The 23,451-nt window shown below is 33.4% G+C and overlaps 2 protein-coding genes and 1 long non-coding RNA gene across 4 annotated transcripts in view; 2 read left to right on the top strand and 1 right to left on the bottom strand.

Moving 5' to 3' along the window:
• Positions 1-23,451, top strand: part of LOC143202927 (hexamerin 70a) — an 89,638-nt gene that overhangs the window by 42,236 nt on the left and 23,951 nt on the right. Inside the window, exons 2-3 of the mRNA XM_076414926.1 lie at positions 16,785-16,960; positions 21,829-21,962. Coding sequence (XP_076271041.1) covers positions 16,864-16,960; positions 21,829-21,962 — 231 coding nt within the window. The 5' untranslated portion in view covers positions 16,785-16,863. The remainder of the gene's footprint in view (positions 1-16,784; positions 16,961-21,828; positions 21,963-23,451) is intronic.
• LOC143203038 (uncharacterized) lies at positions 48-417 on the bottom strand. Its single transcript, XR_013007272.1, has 2 exons — positions 278-417; positions 48-192 (listed from the first exon to the last, which is right to left on the bottom strand). It is a non-coding gene; the product is annotated as an uncharacterized LOC143203038 (long non-coding RNA).
• Positions 1,290-12,316, top strand: Prp5 (pre-mRNA processing factor 5). 2 transcript variants are annotated; one of them, XM_076414900.1, is made up of 18 exons: positions 1,290-1,480; positions 1,594-1,914; positions 1,970-2,075; positions 2,830-2,955; positions 3,009-3,210; positions 3,265-3,427; positions 4,659-4,870; positions 4,929-5,093; positions 5,186-5,413; positions 9,427-9,569; positions 9,625-9,774; positions 9,832-10,028; positions 10,086-10,229; positions 10,282-10,454; positions 10,507-10,719; positions 10,778-10,942; positions 11,757-11,956; positions 12,023-12,316. In XM_076414900.1, the coding sequence occupies exons 1-18, from the start codon at positions 1,470-1,472 to the stop codon at positions 12,263-12,265; spliced, it is 3,162 nt and encodes a 1,053-aa protein (XP_076271015.1). In that variant the 5' UTR covers positions 1,290-1,469; the 3' UTR covers positions 12,266-12,316. The 2 variants fall into 2 exon arrangements, with proteins under 2 accessions (XP_076271015.1, XP_076271024.1); XM_076414909.1 differs by having other exon boundaries at positions 1,410-1,533.

Raw genomic sequence — 23,451 nt, 5'->3', positions numbered from 1 at the left:
TTACGGCGCGAAATTTAAAAATATATAGCGGAAAACTAAAAAAAAAATTTCCGGGAAAAAAATATATTTAAATATATTTTATTGATATATTACAATTACATTAATTTTCCTTGACCATAAAGACATTAATAAAATCCCACCCAAAACAAGTAATCCACTGATATTATCTTCTCTCTAATATTCAAAACAAACCTAAAACAAACATTAAAATAAGATAATATAACTATTAATGGTTCTGTTGTATTCTTTTTTAGAATCAAATAAATTAACAACCTACCTAAATTGAGGTACATTTTATCAAATATGACAACTGCAGTTCAGTCTATACAGTCAAGCTTCTGAACTAACGACCAAAATTAGAGGTTACTACTCCAGCAGCAAAAAGGAACCTTATTCAGTAGCTGCATTAATGCTCTTCTAGAAGTTAAGCAGAATATCTTCGATAACCGTTTATATCATCTGCCACTGCATTTCAATAAGGATAAAGCCATTCGTTTTTCATCCAACCTGAAACGAAACTGATGGGACAGGCTGTTTAACAAAATACTTACTATTAAAATTACTAGTAGGAATTACATCAAGTAATTGTCAAATATGTATAAAAACACATGGCGAAAAACTTGACGTAAATAAACAATACAAATTATATCTTCTAAAAATGGCCATTAGTTGTTCAGGTTAGAATTATTAATACCGAGGCCGTACGAGAGAAAAACGCACATATAGCTGCTGCATTTTTCATTTTTATTTGGCCGCGTAACGGGGATTCCGAAAAGCTTAAACGTGCGACCTGATTTTTCCATGTAACTTTCACTTCTAAATTTATTTATTCTATCTGTAAAACATAACTAAGTTTCATACAATTTGACAGAAACGACAAAAGCAGAACGTCGTGCGCGCGAGCAGTAACTTTGGATTTTATTATCGTGAATGTAGAATGGAGAAATCTCTATTCCATGCATAAAACACAGAGGAATTCTCAATATTTTGTGATTCTATGACCATTAAAATTAAAGCTTAGATCTATATCCGCCATTAAACCACAAAATATTGAGAACTGAATATTGTGCATTAAACATTATAGATTATAGTTTTTAAAAATTGGTAACCCTAAGTTAGGGAAGCCAAAGAAATATCGATAGATAGCTGGTTTTTTCTAAAAATATCGATATTTTTCGATATTTTTTTGAAACTAAATATATTTCTCAGATATAATAAAAAACCATTTAATAAGTTTTAGTAAATCTTTTAATTTGATATTTAGTTTTAAATGTTTAGTGTATTTTGACATTGTAGTATGCAAATTAGTGTAGTGATAAGTCTTAGTTATTCTGTGTTCTTGACAGCTAACAAACTAACCGTTCTCATTGGTATTTTGTATTAATAAAAGAAGAAAATTTTCTTTAGTGGATAACATTTGTAAATTATTTTGTTTATATTTGTTCTTTTATAATACACAACTAATTATAATGGCAAGAAGGTATTGTCTGACCAATATTTTACTTATATATATTTAGACATATTAAGAATGATGTATGAATGTTTTAATATTGTGGCAAAACTACTAAATATCTTGAAATTAAATACTTTTAGTCACACTCCAGAGAAACGGCGCCGACGTTCGCGATCGCGGAGCAAGGAGAGGTCTAAAAGAAAAAGAGGAGAGGAGAGACGGAGAAGTCGCTCTCGAGACAGGGGGACCCGAGATAGGAGTAGGTCTAAAGAAAAATCAACCAGAGATAGAGAAAGAAGTCGGTCCAGAGATAAAGATGTGAGAGAACGAGATAGGGATCGCGAAAGATATAGAGATAGGGAAGGGGATAGAGATAGAGACCGTGATCGAGATAGAGACAGGGAAAGAGATCGGGATCGTGATAAAGATAGGGAAAAGGACAGAGAGCGTAGGGAGAGAAGGTATGTATGTAGTTATTAATAATACCAAATTTATCAGTTATAAATATTATTATAGGGCTGACAGTAAGGAAAAGAAAAAGTCCAGAAAACGTTCAAGATCGCCATCGACAGATAGAAAAGATGACTCAGGATTGTCTTTCGATCCAGCTAATTTGGATAAGGTATTTTGTGTGCCAAAAGTTAATTTTCTTTTATTTATTAAAAGGGGATATGCTGCCTACTGGGCACTACATCCCAGTGAATGTACTCGAGCAAGTACAGCTCTAATTATAAAACAAATATACAGCATTTGGAACAAGACATATTAAAAAAGGAAAAATGCAAGCTACAATAGTTGTATTAAAAAGAACGACTCAACATATCTGTCTGTTCAACAAAACAGTCAACTCACTTCATGTACATTTATGACTTCAAAACGTCGCAATGTTGCCGCATCAACTTTAAGTTTTAGTTCATTTTAGCTTTGACATAAAATTCAAATCGAAATAAAAGATTGAAAGAAAAATAATATTACTAAATATAATTTATTTTAATATTATAGTGCATCTAATACATATATTATCTTATTAGAGAATCAGCTAAATACCCCGCCATCCATCTCGATGGTAGGTTAGGTATGTTATATTGGAAACATCATGTTAGACAAAAAGTGTAAAAGATTGGACTAAAAATCAAGCAACACTATTGTTACCTAAAATCAAAGAAATTGGTTTATCGGTCAATCATAAAGGTAATTTGGACCTATGGGGTTGCACTAAAACATTATACCAATTAGTAATCCAAGGCAGACAAAACCAAAAAAGTTCCACGATTAATTAACAATGCTTATCGCAACACAAGCACAACATAATTGTAATAAATTAAGATTGTACTAAGCATGTCTAATATAAGATGTAATTAAAAAAGTTCTTTCAGGAAGAGGAACAGAAAAAGTTGGAAATGGAAATGCAGAAAAGAAGGGAGAGAATTGAAAGATGGCGAGCGGAAAGGAAAAAAAAAGACCAGGAAGTTGTTAAAAGTCAAAACCTCACGGTCCCTCAGGTGGCACTCATATAGATATATTTTTTTTAATTTATAACGTGAATTGTTTCTAGGGTACTGTCAAGAAATGGTCTCTTGAGGATGATTCTGAAGACGAAGATAAAACGGATGATAAGATTGAGAGCAAGAAAGAAAATGTAGGTGAAAGCGTTGATGAGAAAATCAAGGAGGTCGAAGTACCTAAAGAGCCATCAAAAGATGTAGAGAGTAAGAATGAAGATGACGAGGTTGATCCTTTAGATGAATTTATGAAGGGTAATAATTAATTCTTTTTTGCATATATCATGTATACACTGCGTTCTTCTTAAGGTGTCCATGAGGAAGTTAAAAAAATTAATAAGATAAATGTACAAAAGGAAGACAAATCAGACTCTAGTAGGAAAGGTGCGCTGGTAATTGTTACTGGCGTTGCTAAAAAGAAAGCCAATACCGATAAGGGTGAATTGATTGAACAAAATCAGGATGGGTTAGAGTAAGCGATCCATGATATTTTTATGACAATTTAGCTTTAGTATATTTGTGCTTACAAAACTAGGAAAGCAGTCGCGATGCAGACTTCATATTTTTACATAAATTTGCGTTTTCACGAATGTTTTATATCACATGGACTGAAAAGTCCCGGACGTTACAAAGAAAACGCGTTTTTTTTTTGTTCAAAATTGGCTTTATTCATCAGCATGATCTTCATCAAGAGCCACACAATCATTCCAGCCCCGTTCTAACATTTCAATATCACTTGCCTATATCTTTTGCCTCAAAATAGAGCTCAGTTTAAGCGACAACCTCTTTCGAGCGAAATTTCTTACTGGTGAGCATTTTTTTTTGAGGTCTGCGAACAGTCAGTAGCCTGGGGAGCTGGGAGCCAGTAGGTCAAAGTAATCTGGCGAATACGGTGGATGTGGAACCAATTTGAAGTTCAGTTAATAAAGTTTTGCCATTGTTTTGATTGACTTGTAACTCGGTGTGTTGTCTTGATGAAACAGTTTTTTTTCTTTGCCACATGCGGTTGTTTCTTTACAATTTCAGCCTTCAAACGCTCCAATAACGCTATATAATATTCTCTGTTGATGGTATTTCCATTCTCGACATAGTCGATGAATATTACACCACGCACGTCCGAAAATACCGTGGCCATAACCTTTCCAGCCAATTGTTATGATTCTGGGGTGAGGTGATAGATCCATGACTCATCCATTGTCACATATCAACGCAGAAATTCCGGTTTGTTACGTTTAAATATGACCAAATACTACTCAGAATCATCAACACATTCTTGTTTTTGGTCAAGTCAACAGTAAGCAACACTTTGAACAGAGCTTTCTCATAGTCAAATGCTTATGCAATATAATTTTATGGATATGTTTTCTGGTGTTACCATGGTAAACCAACGTTTTATTTTCCAACAAGCCATTGCTTCGCTTGAACGGTATTTTTTTCCCATCAAGAAGCTGTGTAAAATTAAAACACAAAAATTGTTTTTGATCCATTGTTTTGAAAATCCAAAAGTTGTGTAACTCTTAGTCAGTAATACGGTTCAAGGTTAGTACCAACTGAAAAAGTTGTGAAAGCAATAAAACTAGCGCCATCTATGTGTTAGACCGGGGTTGCAAAGTCCAAAGTGTGTTATACTTCTTACTTTCGAAGTTTCAACGGAAGCGGTTTAGGCTAACCGATATTTATTACATTATTTATAATTATTGCAGATATTCTTCCGAGGAAGAGGCTGAAGATCTAAAAGATACAGCTGCAAACATTGCCAATAAACAAAGGAAAGATCTGGCTAAAATCGATCACAATAATATTATCTATATATCATTTAGAAAAAATTTCTATGTGGAAGTACCGGAAATAGCTAAGATGACTCAGGAGGAAGTTGATGCATACAAAGAAGAATTAGAGGGGATTAGAGTTAAAGGTTTGATTATTACATAATTATCCATCATGAAAGCCTAATTTTACCTCATGTTGTTCAGGTAGAGGGTGTCCAAAGCCGATAAAGACATGGGCTCAGTGTGGCGTATCAACAAAAGAATTAAACATACTTAAGAAATTAGGTTTCGAGAAACCCACCCCGATTCAAGCACAAGCGATACCGGCTATCATGTCGGGAAGAGATCTTATAGGAATAGCAAAAACAGGTTTGTCGATAGCAGAATGAATACTGTGTTAATTTCATATTGTTTTCATATTTTTTTCATTGTTTTCATTCACTAAACGTTTTTAATTATAGGGAGCGGTAAAACTTTAGCTTTTCTTCTGCCAATGTTTAGGCATATTCTCGATCAACCTCCACTGGAAGAGACTGATGGTCCCATTGCCATTATAATGACTCCGACAAGAGAGTTATGTATGCAAATCGGAAAAGATATTAAAAAATTCACGAAAAGCTTGAACTTACACGCTGTTTGTGTTTACGGTGGTACGGGCATATCCGAACAGATAGCCGAATTAAAACGAGGTAAGTACTGACCATTTATTTCCCCTTTTCACTCTATTTTAGTCTATATTTTTTAATATATCGATACTAATAATAAGGGATAATGACTTATTTTGTAAAAGTACCCATAAAGTAACAGATGGTACATCGATCGTTATTTGCGAAATTTCGTTAGTTTTCGTTGGAGTCTTTTTAGGAAAACATCGTTTCTGCACATCCCAACATACACACAATATAATCAATAAAAAAGACAAAACCTAAATTAAACTTCTCTTTGTTATGCAGAACGGAAAGTATAAGTAACCAACAGAAAAGTAAAAGAATAATCTACATTCACGGATATTAACATAGCAATTTAAACAATTCAATAAAACGGCCTGAAAACGTGATGTCATCTTGTTAGTGGACGTCGCGAAGCATTCTCCAAGATCACCTATCTATTTAAATCTATATCGGCCTCAAGCGCCAATACGCTGATGTTGCAGAACTTCGGATATTTTTCACTAAATTTCTCTACAGCTGCGTTTGACCGCATGTGTTCTGCCGTCGGACAATGTTAGTGTCCTATATTTCAAAGCGCTTTCTATGATTTTAGCTGTCGCCACAGAAGTCTGAAGATTTCGTTCACTTTTCATTCCACAGACATACCCAAGACATTGTAATCAACGTCTTTGAATTTGTATTCCACTTGTGCACTGATTGTCGCGATCTTAAACGAATGACCGTATTTCTAAAATAGTCGTCTACTAAAATCCCGATGTACCCGTGACCTCTTCATGCTGCGATGGATGTCCCATCGACGCTCTGGTGCTAATCAGGGGACTATCAGGAATATATACATCAATCATAACTTCCGAAAATTGGCTACTAGCGCTGTCGCTAGAACTTGCCTGAAATGCCTCGAACTCGGTGCTTCGCATATCCCTAGGAGTCTCGAAGTCCTTCCCTACAATCAGTCTATGCAGCCTTGCTACCATCATTCCCCTAACTTACCTCGTGAAGCGCCTATGACCAGCCTAATCCCCGCCAGGTCCCAACCTCCCACCAATGATCCTCCCCCTAATCAGGCTGGTGTCTCCTGCATAATTGCGGACATACTCTCTGAGATATGTTTCAGTTCTCTCCACATCCTCTCGATCCAAATATCCAGATTCCGCCCTTGGGCTCTCATAACCAACTACACAAATTAACACATCTCAACGCCTTAAAAAAAAGAACAATCTCCCTGCTTCTCTAGGGCCAAATATTACGAATTACACGCTCACTACCCAGAACACAAATCCATATATACTAATCTTCCGCTCTAAATCCGATGCGGATATTGTATGCGCTTTTGTGTCAGAGGAGCAGACCTCGCTGTTCAGATTCGGCGATCTGGGATCAAATCTAACAGCGAAGCTTTACGCCATCCTCCAAGCCCTAATATACATCTCTTCCCCGACACACAAGCAATGGCTAATCTTCACCGACTCTTACAACTAAGACTATGCAAACATATTCTAGAGATTATTAAATCTCACTCTATGTGTCTATTAATCAGTTCTTATGGCAGTTTGCGTTTGAGCCTACGCCCTTTACTATCATGGCGCACATTTAACTAGATAGAGATAGAAATCAAACCACTAATAAAAATCTAAATTAATATTGCTATGCAAAATACTCCAGTTATATTGACACACACTTAAATTCTGTATAAGGGAACCTAGATGTGTAAAATGTTTAGGCAAACATATTCCTAAAGAGTGTAAAAACCCTAAAGAAGCTAACGCAAAATGTGCAAATCGCAATGAAGAGCATTCGGCAAGTTACAGAGGAAGAAGAACCAATCACGAACGAATTGGAAAAAAATTATTGAATTCTTCTCTGAAAGAATTAAAACATTAGAAAACAATAGGCCTGTGGCCTCAAAAACAAGTAATGACAAATAAAGACATTCAATTTGATCAACAAATATTTATAGAATTGCAAAAAATAAATATTTGCCTAATATGTGAAACTCACTTGACAAAACAATCCTTTATAAAATTTAAAGGATATAATTTTTATCGTAACATATATCCTGCTAATACCGTAAGAGGAAGAAGTGCCATAATAATAAAATAACATTTGCCAGTATCAAAAAACCCGGGATCAATTTAGCAGAAAATCAAGTAATAACAGTAACTGTTAAATCAAGCAGATACACAGAAAAAAATATAATTGGTGGTGATTTTAATGTAAAAAATACAAGATGCGGATCTAGAATGACGACAACTAAAGGCAATGAACTTCATAAAGCAGCTGCTGGGCTAAGACGCCAACTGGAAAACCAGCTTATTGGCTGACTTATCCAGAGAAAACCCCAGACCTGTTACATTTCTTCATAGTTGGAAACATAACATAATATAAATACAAGTTTTCCAGAACAGAGTCCTGAGGAGTGTTGTAGGTGTACTGAGATACTACAGGACTGATTATTTACACTAAGACATTCAGATGCCGACTGCCATCCAGGAAATCAAGATAATTGCAAGGAGACATAATGACAGACTCCTATATTTAAGTTAATGTGGAGAGAAATTGTAGATTAGCCGGCAAGGACTAATAACAATTTAATAAATAAACTAAAAAAACTTCAATTTGAAGGAAACGGTTGCTAAAGGTCTTCGAATGCTTCATACTCCATCGATTTTAATATCAGAACACTGGTTTCAACGTTTTAGAAGTGGTGTCAAAGTGTCTTTGACTTCGAAGACAAAGAGCGTTCTGGACAACCACAAAAATTTGAAGACGAGGATTTGAAGGCATTATCCGATTATGATCTGTGTAAAACGTAATAAGAATATGTAGAATTGTTGGAAGTAACACAAGAAACGATTCCCAATCGCTTGAAGAACATAGGAATGATCCAAAGCTTAGATGTTTTGTGCCGTATGAATTCAAGTCAAAAGACCTTGAGAGGCTTTTTGGGTCACGTATGAAATACTGCTTCAATGACAAAATTGGGGAAAGATTTTTTGCATTGTATTGTTGCTGATAATGAAAAGTGGATCCGTTCGATAATCCAAAGCGAAAAATATCATGGGAACCACTTGGTCATGCATCGAAATCAATGTTAAAGTCGAATATCCATGGTTCCAAGCTAATGCTTTTTGGTTGCTAAGATCTAATGAAACCGTCAGTGGGGATCGCTATCGAGTACAATTGATGCGTTTGAGCCGAGCACTGCGCAAACTACGACTGGAATAGGAGGAAAGGCATGACAACGCTCGAGGACCTTTTTCAAAACCGGTGGAAATACTAAAATGGGAAGCGCTACCCTACCAGCTGTATTATCCAGACTATCGACACGAGCCTTTTTATGAGCGATTGTCAAATTTCGGGTGATCCAACGCGAACATAACTTTCGCACAGCTAAGTCTTCATGTAAAATCGCATATATGCTGGTGGAACTAATGCTTAGGGATGCCTCAATCTCACAATAGGTGACATGACGGTCTTTGCTTAATCATCTCGCACACAGCATTGATGTTTTCTGACACAACAGGCGATTTTGGACGACCTTCACGAAACTCGTCGGACAATGAACCACGACTGAATTCATTAAACCAGCGATACACGGTGTTTTTTCATGGAACTTCATCGCCAAAAGTTAAATTAAGTTGATTGATGCACTCTTGTTGTGATAATCCACGTCGAAAATCGTAAAAAAACATCGAACGAAAATGTTCACGATTCAGTTCCATTTTTTGATGAGACGAAACTTTCAACTAAATTTAAAATAAACAAATGGCGTCCATGCGACAAAATGTTCTGAGTACGTATATCGTCAAAAATGTCAAACTTTACGATGGAACCGTCAGATGGACTCGCATGACAACAGTGTTACCAATTCCCGAAATATAAATAGTGGCCCTCGTATAACAGTTTAATAAAGATACTTTTTAATACGTATAGTCGGTACTTACATTTAAGTTTTAACTCTGGAAATTCAGCCGAACAAAAGTCATGGTTTATTCTATTGACCATTCTATTCTATTGGTTTTCTGTTTTAGGAGCCGAAATTATAGTTTGTACACCGGGACGTATGATCGATATGTTGGCGGCGAATAGTGGGAAAGTCACCAATCTAAGACGAGTCACGTACATCGTATTAGATGAAGCTGACAGAATGTTCGACATGGGATTTGAACCACAGGTAGGTATTTCGTAATCAGTATATTTACTTAAGTAATAAAACCCTTATATTTTAGGTAATGAGAATAATAGATAATGTTCGACCTGATAGACAAACTGTCATGTTTAGCGCAACATTTCCCCGGCAGATGGAAGCATTGGCCAGAAGAATTTTAATGAGACCTATCGAAGTACAAGTTGGTGGTCGTTCAGTTGTGTGCAAAGAGGTTGTTTTCGTGTGAACACATACATAGATCCTTTATTATTCTATTGAGTGATTTCAGGTTGAGCAAAACGTCGTTATCTTGGAGGAGGATCAGAAATTTTTGAAGTTATTGGAGCTTCTAGGCATTTTTCAAGAACAAGGCAGCATTATTGTTTTTGCCGATAAACAGGAAAATGCGGACATTCTGTTGAGGGACTTGATGAAAGCCGGTTATAGTTGTATGAGTTTGCATGGTGGAATAGATCAATTTGATAGGTAAATTAAATCGTTTGCAGGGCTATCTTTTGCTAAAAGCACCTATTGATATTTTAGGGATTCAACTATAGTAGATTTTAAGGCCGGAAAGGTTAAATTATTAATTGCTACCTCAGTGGCAGCCCGTGGTCTTGATGTCAAACAGTTGATTCTAGTTGTGAACTATGATTGTCCAAATCACTATGAAGATTATGTGCATAGGTAAAATATAGGTACGCAACATATTGTGGATTTTGATTATTTTCTTTATTAGATGCGGACGAACGGGACGAGCAGGAAATAAGGGTTTTGCTTACACGTTTATCACCCCCGAGCAGTGTCGGTATGCGGGAGATATCATCAGAGCTTTCGAGCTTGCCAGCGTGACTGTTCCCGAGGCTCTTCGAAAGTTATGGGACGACTACAAAGCTAAACAAGAAGCAGAAGGTTAGGTTCTCTTCAGACGTTATTTATTCATTTTTATTGATGTTCTTAACAGGCAAAAAAGTCCATACTGGCGGAGGTTTTAGCGGTAAAGGTTTCAAATTCGATGAAAACGAAGCGGCTGCGGTAAACGAAAGGAAAAAGTTCCAGAAGGCCGCCCTGGGACTGCAAGACAGTGATGATGAAGATTTGGAACAGGATATCGATCAGCACATTGAAAGTATTTTCGCAACAAAGCGGACGGTTAAGGAAATCAAAGCACCACTGGGTATGAATGCAGTTTGTTTAGGGTTTTAAAGTAACAATTAAACTACGCGTTATTTCAGGTATTAATCCTGCTGCGGCAGCAGCTTCAATCAGTGGAGCGTCAGGATCGGCGGTCCATAAATTAGAGTTAGCCAAGAAATTAGCTTTCAAGATTACCTGTACAAAAAGAAGTACTTTTGATACCAAATTTGCCACACAACAAGCCGCAGAGTCTATTTTGAAAGGTTTGTTTTTTTTTGTTTACTAGCTCAATGGAAATTTCTTACTGGTGAGCATTTTTTGAGGCCAGCGAACAACCAGTAGTCGCTGGGAGTCAAATCTGGCGAATACGGTGGATGTGGGAGCAAGTTCGAAATTCAATTCATGTAGTTTTGCCATTGTTTTGATTGACTTGTGATACGGTGCGTTATGTTGATGAAACAATTTTTTTTATTTGCCATATGCGGTCATTTCTTTGCAATTTCGACCGTCAAACGCTCCAATAACGCTATATAATATTCACTATTGTTGTGCTTTCGGGCGTTTTGGACGAGGTTCACCTGTTGCTGTTCACTCAGATGACGACCATTTTTATTCCGGATTGAAGTAATGGAACCATATTTCATCTCTTGTCATATATCGACGCAAAAATTCAGGGGTTTGTTACTTTTAAACATAGCCAAACACTGCCCAAAATCATCAACACGTTCTTGTTTTTGGTCAACAATGAGTAAACGCGGCACCCCATGCATCATCGCTGTTTCTCCGACCACGTTTGAAGTCAGGAAACCAACGTTTTGTTGTTAGTACTTTTATTTTCTATCATTCCTGTTAAAAAAAAGTGGCATCTGTTTTTTCTTTGAATCTGTATATCAATCAAATGAATTGTTAGGTCTTGTTATTATTAATTTTATAATCATATGACTTTTATTGTATCTCCCATAAGCTTTTACAAGTGTTTGATGGGACACAAAAGTGATGAACGAAGAAAGTGCAATTTGAGCAGTTTATTTTTAGTATGAATAAAACAATACATAATGAGTTTTGATCACTTTTTAGGCACAAGTTCTTCTCTTCCAATAACAGCCAAAACTGTAGCCGAGCAGTTAGCCGCCAAACTAAACAACAAGCTAAATTATCAACCCAAAGATGATGAGGATAAGTTGGATGAGGACAGCGAACAAACATTCAGGAAATACGAAGAAGAATTGGAGATTAATGATTTTCCGCAGCAAGCCAGATGGAGGGTGACTTCGAAGGTCAGACACGTCTCTCCTCTGGATTCAGATTCATTTTATTAAATTATTTGTTTGTTTTTGTTACAGGAAGCCTTGGCACAAATTTCAGAGTACTCAGAAGCTGGTATTACCGTAAGAGGGACCTACGTACCGACCGGAAAGTCGCCCCCAGAAGGTGAGAGGAAGCTGTATTTAGCTATAGAGAGTACCTCAGACATGGCCGTATCTAAAGCGAAATCAGAAATCACCAGACTCATCAAAGAGGAGTTGCTGAAGTTGCAGACCTCTGGACGTCACTTAATAAATAAGAGCAGATATAAAGTAGTGTGAATTTTGTCGTGTTAACCTTTATATTATTAAATAAACGGCAGATATTTTAAACTGTGTTGGTGTTTGATTCGGTAAAAAACAAAAAAGATAGGTTTAAACCGTTGCGTAAGTTTTCTCTGAAGAGATAATTAATAATCATTGTGTAAACAATCGTTATATTTGGTAGTTGTTGTGGGTATATGTTAAATTATCAAAAATGCATTGGGTTGACAAAAAATAATTGTGATTTTTCACGAACAATAACTGATTTGTGGAAGCAAATTAAGTGCAAGTTGGTTTTTTCTAAAAAGTCGTTCTGGATATGGACTATTTAGTATGGGATTATAAAAAAGTTATAAAATATAAATTATAAAAATTCCTGAGATTCTACACCGTGTATCGGAAAAATTTAAGATTTGTGTGTTATCATTATTTCATTTTTTCATTTTCATTTCATTATTTGGCCTATTCTAAAAATACGAAGGCGTAGTGTATGTATGTCTATATTTGGTGGAAATAATCAAAAATTTACTGGATATTTTGGACTTTATTGGCAATTCTATGCTTCCTATAGAAACAATTTGATTTGAGAGAGATTTGAGCTTTTGTTGAAAGCGTATTTTTCATCACTACATAGTATAAAACAAAGTCGCCTTTTCTGTCCCTATATCCCTATGTGCGCTTAAATCTTTAAAACTACGCAACGGATTTTGATGCGGTTTTTTTCAATAGATAGAGTGATTCAAGAGGAAGGTTCATATGTATAATACATGTATAATATACTAAGGCAACATTGCTAATTTTAGAGGTTTCTAACGTGATGTCGTAAATTAACCTATTTTTTAGGCTTATTTAGCAATTAGCAAAAACGCTGCCTAACCCTACGAGTTAGATCAAATTAATGTACTACAGTATTGTACACCATAAAAAGGTCTACAAAAAAGTCCGCGATGGTATATGTTTATCTTTTAGGGATAACCCACATTAACCATTTTTATTGTTTACTTTTTACGTGAGAAAATGGCTTATTTACGAAGCTATTTTAAGCAATACGGCATTAATCCTTATCGAATTAAGTACCTTAAATACAGTGTGCAATTAATATAGATCAATATGGTTCCTTACAGCATGTAAATTAAACAAATATTTTCGGAGATATTACAAATTTAAAATTTGCGTTTAAAAATGTGTAATGTAATAAAAATTGTATGAATTTAGATATTCCAAAGATAGCAGGAAATCTTCATAGTAAGTATAGGGGAAGAGGAATTGTTTTACTCCAAATTTAATGCGTGCAGGCCAAGGGCAGTAATGAATGAACCAAAAATACTGGATCGATTTTAATCATGTTTTCATTGAGTGACATAGGCATATATATTTTATGCCCGTGCAAAGTCGGAGCGGGCCGCTATGTTTTTATATACAACGTTCATATTTTTTCTGTAGTGTATTTAATTTAGTATCAGCATTGCACCCGTGCGAAGCCGGGGCGGGTCGCTAGTTTCTAATAAAGCAAACTTAAAAAACTTAGGAACTTACGAGTTAAATATTCTTATTTTGTTAGCTGTGTTTTTATAGTTCTTTTTTAGTTAAAATGACTTGTTTAAATCTTAAGACATCTCAAGTGTTGCGTCTCTGGATGTAGTACCATTTCAAATAGAATCATTTGAATAATAAATTAAATTTTTTGCAATTACAATTTTCAATCAATTCTTATATAAATAGAATGCACAGCTTTCCTAGGGATCCTGCTCTATGTTAGAAATGGCGTTTAGTAATAAATAATGAAAAACTGATGGGAATGTTGAAGCATGGGTATATGATGTGTGCAATGTGCAACGGGTGCAATGTTTTTCCTCTTTTTCCTTTCTAACTTAAAAGATAATATATAAACTTGGTTTCAAATGAGATTTTAGATTAATTTGTGAATACGAGAATATATATTACACTCTGCAAGTATACAAATCATTTACAAGAACTATAACTTTGGTTTGTTATTGTAATGTTTGTATATTGATAAATAATTATAAATTGTTTAATTTTCTCTTTTTTCTTCTCAAAGTGATTTAAAAATGAAAAATGTTTATAAAATGTTTTTCATATTACATATTTTATATTATAGGAGCAGACAAATTTATATTATAGGAATTGAAAAATTAGAGCAAAAAGGTTTGTAATGTATATTTTATAAAGGATAACTACAAACCGAAATGTAGAAGAGCATTGCTCACTAGGGATATGGTTTCCAGTTGTTATTTACATTGTAAGTCTTTTATAATGTTAATTTTATGTAACTGATTTGTAAAATATAACAAGCCTCCATTTTAGCTATGATATAGAAGAAAGAAAACATTGATCCAAATATGTTAGGAAATGTGAGTAGAACAGTGAAGATATTAAAGCCCGACAGTATGAAAGATGTAATTCGACAAAGCCAGAGACTTTTTTTACTTTGTTGGTAAATGATATCTTGACTGTTCTATTGAATTCCCAGATTATGCACAAAACTTAACAAGCAGTCTGTCCAATATCTTAAATCACCAAATGCCTGTATTTTTCAAAACTGTTTTGAGCATTGGGAACGAGACATAATTAGAAAGATAATAGTTAGGTGTTGTTTGTTTTGGTGGATGAGAAAAGTGAACAGAATAGTAAAAGACAAAAATGAAAAATTTTTTATTGTAATATTCAAATATAATACAGCTTATATGGATGATGTACAATTATTTACTTACAATAAATATTTGGCAAAGAAAATATTAAAAAAAAAACATTTCAAAATCAATAGTCTTCACCGTATATATTGTACTGTACTCTATATTTGGCGGAGTTATATTTAAGATAATATAAAATGTTCCATATTTTATAGTTTATTAAATTTTGTACATTTAAAAGTACAAGTTTTGTGTTAAATCTGTTATATTATTATTATTATGTATTGTTATTTCAATATATTGTCATTAAATATAGAAAATTCTAAGAATTTTCCTTTGATATAATCGTAATGTAAATTTTACATATATTTAAATAAAATGTATTTTAAAGCTTATATTGAATTTTTATTAATAAATATTTTAAATTTCCCGCTATTTAAATTGTCAGTCCTGTTCTCTGGCGGCAAATTAATGCTAAACTTGTTCCCAGGTATTATATGTGAGATAGACTTCTAATTCCTCTGAGTTTTGTGTTCACATCGGTTATAAGATGTATAGGAGAACTTACCTTACTATGGTAGAACAAAGCTCGTTTGTTTTCATTGTTGAAGCTGATTTGTGTACCCGATCAATTTTGGTTATTTCTTAAAATGTTTCATTTCATTTTATGAGCTATGCATTACCTCTGTAAGCCATTTAAGCGGCATGATTGTGTATTTCATGTGTATTCGTGAATATTTCAATCCTTTTCCCTACAATAAATAAGTTGATTAGGCTAATACGTTTTGAAAATTTACTTTTTAATTGAAAACACTAAAACATTTTCACTATAGAAATGAGAAAAAATGAATTATACCATATTGTGCTAGAAGCAAATATCAGGGAAATTTGTATACCTCAAAAATTTTGGTTCTTTTTTCAATTGTTTTCTCTAACTTCAAAATATATTTGATGTTTCAGTTTAACAACAAAATTCAACTAGTCTTAACCTTACAAAAATATGACATTTTTTATAGTCTGAAAAGGTCTTAAATCAGAACAATATATGCGATATTATACAATATATGACAATTTTGTAATATCCCTTTGGACTGGGCCTAAAGTTTAATGTGGGCTCCGAACCATGGTCGTCAGCATTAAGCAGCCTACCGACTGGGTCATAACATAAATCATAAACATAAATTTACGACCATGCTCCAGCGGGATTCGAACCCGCAACTATCGCAACAGTACCAGGAGGCCATGGAGGATCATCCCATCATCTTTACCACTGCGCCACCAAGCCGGCAATAAAAAAATGTGAATATTTGATAGAACTAAAAAAATTATATGAATTTTTTTATAACCTAACCTAGAAATTGGTATTGTCAAAGTCAAGGAATTATGACAGCGACGTGTAAACGTCACTCAATTTGGTAAATACATTGTGATTGAACATGAGTAAATCATCCTGTATGTTTTTTGGCATGTCGAATACATTACAACACATTCTCGATAGGCATGGCAAAGAACTGCAAAACATTTGATAACAATAGTTTGTTGACCTAATAATGTTTGTAAATGGTCAATTGTTTTGTTGACTGCAATAAAGTTATATTTTTACGTCTGATAAACACAACACTCTTGTTATTCTCTTCGATAAGATTTTTTTCGATTCCTTGCATTAACTCTCTATATTTTTAAACATGCATTCTATATTTTTATTTATTTAAAATCCCTATCAACACATGTTATATATGTTTACATTTCCGTAATTTGTTTATTTAAAATATCACGTAAGTCACGAAAAGAATCTCTTCCAAAGCCTGCTATGATATGGGGACTGAAAAATGATTTAATGGTTTGCTTAAGAAAAGCGGATCAGTGGAGCTTTTATCAAAGGTCAGTAAAAATGAGACGCTCTCGTGTACTATAAAACATCTGAAATCTTTAACACGCTTCATTATTAAACCGTTTGACGTAAAGATGAAGTTGGCCTTAGTCGTTTGGTTCGTTGGTCTTTGCGTCGTGGCCTTTTGTAGTCCGACCAATGAAGAATATTATAAAGGGCAATATAAAACGGGTAAGTGAAGGGTGTCTTTGTATTAAAATTAAGCGTGGACACAAATATATTTCTATTTCAAAAATAATGTTGTGGCTTTAATATTTAAAAATACTAGGACCACCACTTATATTTTTGATTATGTAATGGTACATGGAAAATTCTTGAGGATTATTTCCACATCGTATTGATTGAATGTTTGTTAATCATAATACGAGATATACATAATACATTTCCTTTCCACAAATTCTAATAGTTCCTATAGCGTCAATTTTATTATGGTAAGTTTATAAAATAAACATACAGCAGGAGAGTTCCAAATAGAAGAGTATAGTTAAGAAAACTCCTGGCATGCGCACAAGGTTTTAAATTTGCAACGTTGCCATTTGTTGAAGATAATACGTATATTTGAAGAATTTTTTTTTTATAACATCTTTATTAGATACGCTTAGTCCAATCTTAATTATTATTATTACATTTAATTTATTACTACTTTTCCTATGTGCTTGGATTAATTAACAAGCAAGACGAGTACGAGAAAATAAATCAGTATGTATTCCTCAATTATAAAATTATAATTATTTATTAATTATTAACTTATAGCTATAGTTTACACTAATAATACACACTAAATGTTCACACAAGTTCGTATGGTTTTGTTCGTTTCAATCTCCTGACATCCTATGTGCTGTCCAGCAGTTGTATTGCTTCCACGTTAGAATGATTTAGTAATCGTAAAGGTCATCGTGCAGTTCTTCATTGGTTACATAGCGATAGGCATTGGTAATCAATCGAAGAATCTTGTTTTGACAGCGCTGTATGACTAACTGATTTGCATTTTTAGTGCAACCCCATATTTGCACCCCATAGGTCCAAATTGGCTTTATAATTGTATTATAGATCAACCTCTTTAATTTTAGATTAAGTTGAGAGTATCTTCCTAATCAGTATAGTTGTTTTATTTTGGTTCTAATGTGTTTTGCTTTTTGTCTAACGTGATGCTTCCAATTTAATCTACCGTCAAGATGGATTCCAAGGTATTTTGCTGATTCTGCTTGAGGAATCGGGTATCCACTGAGTTATATAATTAAGTTTTTATTATTTCTCCTTAACGTGGACAGATTTGGAGCTATTAAGTTGAATTTTCCAATCTTTTGTCCATTTGTAGATTTTGTTGACTGCCACTTGCACTCTTTCTATTGCCCTAGGCAGAGATATATCTTTTGCCATAATAACTGTGTCATCAGCAAAGGTTCCAAGAAGTGTTTCTTTTGTTGTTGGAATGTCAGCAGTGTAGAGCAGATACAGGAGAGGTCCTAAGAGGCTACCTTGTGGAACTCCAGCCGAGATATTTTTAAATGTCAAGAACGTCATTTCGTGCGATACTCTAAATTTTCTTCCGAATAAATATGACTCCAGCAATTGACAATAGTTACGCGGTAACAATTTGCTCATCTTACAGATTAATCCCAAATGCCAAACCCGATCAAAAGCTTGTGAGACATCCAGGAATATTGCAGGGCAGTATTTCTTTTCTTCAAACGCTCTTTCAATAGCCGCAGTTACTCTGTGCACTTGATCGATAGTTGAATGGTGATTTCGAAAACCAAACTGGAAATCTGGTATTGTTACCAGATGTTTAACACGTTTATATATCAGCTTCTCAAATAGCTTTGATATTGCAGGTAGTAGCGAAATAGGCCTGTAAGATTCGACTTGTTCTGCAGGTTTGTCAGGTTTTTTGAGAATAATTATTTGTGCAACTTTAAAGTATTCCGGGACATGCTTCAGCCTTAAACAGGCATTAAATATATATGCCAACATGATGATTGCTTTTCGTGGCAGTTCTTTAAATAATTTGAAGAATGTAATTTAAATATAACCCTTCTAATAAAACAGATAATGCACGTGACAAAAATTTATAATGCAACGTTGCCACGTTTAATTTTTCGTTTTTTTTGTCCCTGACAAAAAATAATAATGTAAATAAAATAGTGAAACAACAATAAATTTATAAAATATAATTTATTTTAATATTATACCAAGTCTAACTCATATTTATTGAAAGTATTGTTATAGTTTGTAGGTTAGAGTTGTTTTATTATATTATATACATTTAGATATGATAACCAGTACCAAGACATATCGAATTTTATAGACCGATTTGGTTAAATGTTCGGACGTATCAGACTTCATTCTGTCCCCTTTTAACTAGCGTAGTGCTAAATTGAATTTGGTAATACGTTTGACGGTATTGATGACATGCATTGGATGTTTTATTGGAAGGACTGTAGAATAAATTACCTCTAATTTACAAGTTAACCTAATATTTCTGTTAAACCTCAAATGTTTTGGTATATTTTTTGTCCCCTATAATATAAAAAAATTAATAAGAAGAACATTCTTCATTTTAACATAATTTTGGAAGGAAAAATGATAAAATAAAAAAATATGTAATTACTTATGAATATATAAACACTACTATAACAAGCCACGGTTGGAGTTCTTGTGAATCATTTGTGTACTTTAAGTTTAAAATATAGTCTGTTATACGTCATCTATATTGTTGAAATCAAAACGTCCCAATGTTGCCACATCAACTCTGAGTTTTAGTTTAGATTGACTGTTATTGATTGAAATGTTATCAAATATAAATGATTTTAACATTATAGCACATTTAAAAACTATAGTTAATTATACAGCCACAATAGTTTATAGGTTAGAGTTATAACCCCTTATCACTATTGCTTTCAAGAATATTGCATACGTCTGACAACCGGACTAATTTGATAGGCTCATTCGTTTACGTGTTCGAAATAATCAGACAGCATTGTGTCTCCTTTTAACCAGAATAAAATGAGAAGGAAAAGTTATCTGATTCTAAAACGTATTTACAAATTGCGGCGGGAAATACATTAAACGTCTTGATAACGTGTGTCCAAATGTATATATTATATCTAAGTTATTTAGTTTTTTTATAACATAACAGGTCATTTGAAAAGTACCCGGCCTGACACATAGATGGCGTTAATAAAATTAAATCCATATGTTTTTTAGTTAGCCCTAACTCTCAAAAGATGCGTGTATAAATTTGGTAGCTGTATTTAGTAGAAACAACTTTTGTTATTTTGAAAAAAAAAATGGATAGAAAGGAATTTCACGTGTTGATAAAATATTGCTTTTTGGATGGAAAAAATACAGTTGAAGCAAAAACTTGGCTCGATACCGAGGTTCCGTACACTGCCCTAAAAAAATCTGTCATCAAGGATTGGTAGCACCGAAGACGGCGAATGAAGTGGACGAGGAGAACGAAATAGCAGACACATTAAAGGTATCAACTGAATGTGTACATCATATCATTCACGAATATTTGGGTATGAGAAAGCTCTATGCAAAGTGGCACCCACTTTGCTTTTGCGCACAAGTGCGAGCTCACTTTTGACCAAAAACATCGACGGTTGATGATTCGGAGCAGTGTTTGAGGATGATAAAGCGTAATAAACTCGAGTTTTTGCGTCGATATGTGACAATGAATGTAATATGGCTCCATTATTTCACTTCGAAGTCCAATCGACAGTCATCCAAGTGGACTGCACACGATGAACACGCTCCAAAGCGTGGGAACATGCAACAGTCGGTTGGCAAGGTTATGGCGTCCGTATGTTGGGATGCGCATGGAATAATTTTCATTGACTACCTTGAAAAAGGCAGGATCATCAATAGCGACTATTATATGGCGTTATTCAACCGTTTGAAAGACGAAATCGCCGAAACACGGCAGCACTTAAAGAAAATAAAAGTGCTGCTTCACCAAGACAATGCACCGTGTCACAAGTCAGTGAAAACGATGGCAAAAATCCATGAATTGGGCTTCGAATTGCTTCCTCATCCGCCGTATTCTCCAGATCTGGCCCTCAGCGACTATTTCCTGTTCTCAGATCTTAAAAGAATGCTCGCTGTGAAGAAATTTTCGTCGAATGAAGAGGCCTATTTTGAAGCAAAGGATAATCGTATCGAAAAATGTGTTTTACTATAGTAGGCCGGGGACTTTTCAATTGACCTCTTAATATAGCATCCATTGGGGTTTCAATTGCTAGTTTTTTTGTAGACATATTTCTATCAGATTTTAATATAAAGAAGCTTACATAAGTCAATTTCATGCCTTACATGTTCATTAATACCAGACCAGACAATGTTTTTTTTAGCTAGGGACTGTAGTTTTAAATGTATATGATATTTTTATACATTATACATTTTTGATTAATTACAGTTGAATTTAGAAATGGTAATATTTTCACCAAAATTGGAATTCGTAATCTTAATTATGAGGATATAGTCGGTCTTTCGATATTATTTTTCTACACTTGGTACTTGTTGAATTTTAATATTGCGTAATGACTCTATATGTGACTAGTTGTTATTTTGATGAATTATCCAAAAAATATCGAGTCGAATCATACATCGAGTCTAATTTATTTAAACTTTTACTTTCGGAGGGTCAATTATGCATAAAATATCAAGAATTTGGTATGGAATTAAATTAAATTTCCAAACTGAAATAAAAAATAAAATATCTAATAAAATAGTACTTTATTGGATACTATCACTCGGTCGTTTATAAATGGCAACATCGCAAAATCACGCGGAAACTGTCGCAGTTCACCGAATGCCGGATTGGGCCATTTAGAAACAGTCACTACTGCTTTTAGATAATTACAAGGTATAACCCATGTATAACCTTTAATTGTGGCTTAATTTATTGACTCTAAGACATCGTATTCACTAAAATGACAGCCAGCGTTAGTAATGCCCTCTATCGGAAATTATTTATGATTAAATATGTCACTTAATAGATGAGTACCATTTTTAATGCGATTATTGCTTCCTAGTTCCTGCAGATAAAACCCTGATAGAAAAACAACGTCGAATCCTGTCTCTGTATAGGAGAATTAATCAGCCAGATTATGATTCCGACAACGGGAACATTTACAAAGAGTTTAAACTGGATTCTTCGCAATATACCGTAAGTATTAAATAGTCATAGAGTTAGTGAGCGAGAGAATGTTCTAGTTTTAATATTTTATAATATTAATATTTTAAAATTAAAAAAAAAGTATATATAAAAATATGGAAACGATATATAACAAATAAATATAAATATATGTGCATCTCTGCTTATTTTGTAAATTAATCTCAAACGCCTTAACCGGTCAAAAGCTTTCAAGACATCCAGGAATATTGCAGGGTATTTCCTTTAATTGCTGTTACTTTATGAACTTGGTCGATTGTTGAGTAGTGATTTCGAAATACAAAATGGAAATCTGATATATCTATAAATGGTTTAACACGTTCGATGCCAATAACGCGTCAGCGCGTAATATGCCGCTACTATTGGACGCCAATTACGCTCCAGCTCGTTAGATGTTCCGTAGCCTTTCTAAGTATTTTATTTAGTTCGGCATTAGCAGTGTGCCTGTACAGTTGTATTGATTTTTTTTATTCATATGTATTACAGAATCGCATATTATCTCGTCCTAAAAGTGAAAAATATATATGAAACGTAACCTAACTTTACAATAAATATTCAGGCATTCGCATTCCAATTCATAACTTTGGTTTGTCTGTTGCGAAAAGGTTACTAAAGACTCCGTTCAAATCTACTTTCTTATGATATATCTGAATAGGGTTTTTATTTATTTTGTGAGTTTTAGTAAAAATTTGTAATTTACTCGAATAGATATTTTGTGTTTGTTTGAAGCAAAATTTACTTAGTTATTTTTTCTCGTATTTCTGCTGAATATTTATTTATCTTATTTTAATAGTTAATTCATATATATATATATATATATATATATATATATATATATATATATATATATATATCATTTATTTTTATTGAGTTCTCAATTTACTCGAATAGATATTTTGTGTTTGTTTGAAGCAATATTTACTTAGTTATTTTTTCTCATATTTCTGCTGAATATTTATTTATCTTATATTAGTAGTTAATTCATATATATATATATATATATATATATATATATATATATATATATATATATATATATATATACATATAAAGTAAAATTTACTTAGTTATTTTTTCTCGTATTTCTGCTGAATATTTATTTATCTTATTTTAGTAGTTAATTCATATATATATATATATATATATATATATATATATATATATATATATATATATATATATATATATATATATTATTTATTTTTATTGAGTTCTCAATTTACTCGAATAGATATTTTGTGTTTGTTTGAAGCAATATTTACTTAGTTATTTTTTCTCGTATTTCTGCTGAATATTTATTTATCTTATATTAGTAGTTAATTCATATATATATATATATATATATATATATATATATATGCTGTTCATTTTTATTCGCCACGCGCTCGAGCGAAACGTATTAACAGGTGAATTGAAAATTCCCCGGCCTACCATAGTAAAAAAAATTTTTTTTGGCAAAATTAGTTTTCTTTATCCAACATAA

Source organism: Rhynchophorus ferrugineus, unplaced genomic scaffold (assembly GCF_030347505.1).
Source record: "Rhynchophorus ferrugineus isolate W39M unplaced genomic scaffold, kcgeb_rfMv2 rfM1, whole genome shotgun sequence".
Lineage (NCBI taxonomy): Eukaryota > Metazoa > Arthropoda > Insecta > Coleoptera > Curculionidae > Rhynchophorus > Rhynchophorus ferrugineus.
Note: the sequence above shows the minus strand (reverse complement) of the source record. Positions and strands in the feature narration are given on the sequence as shown.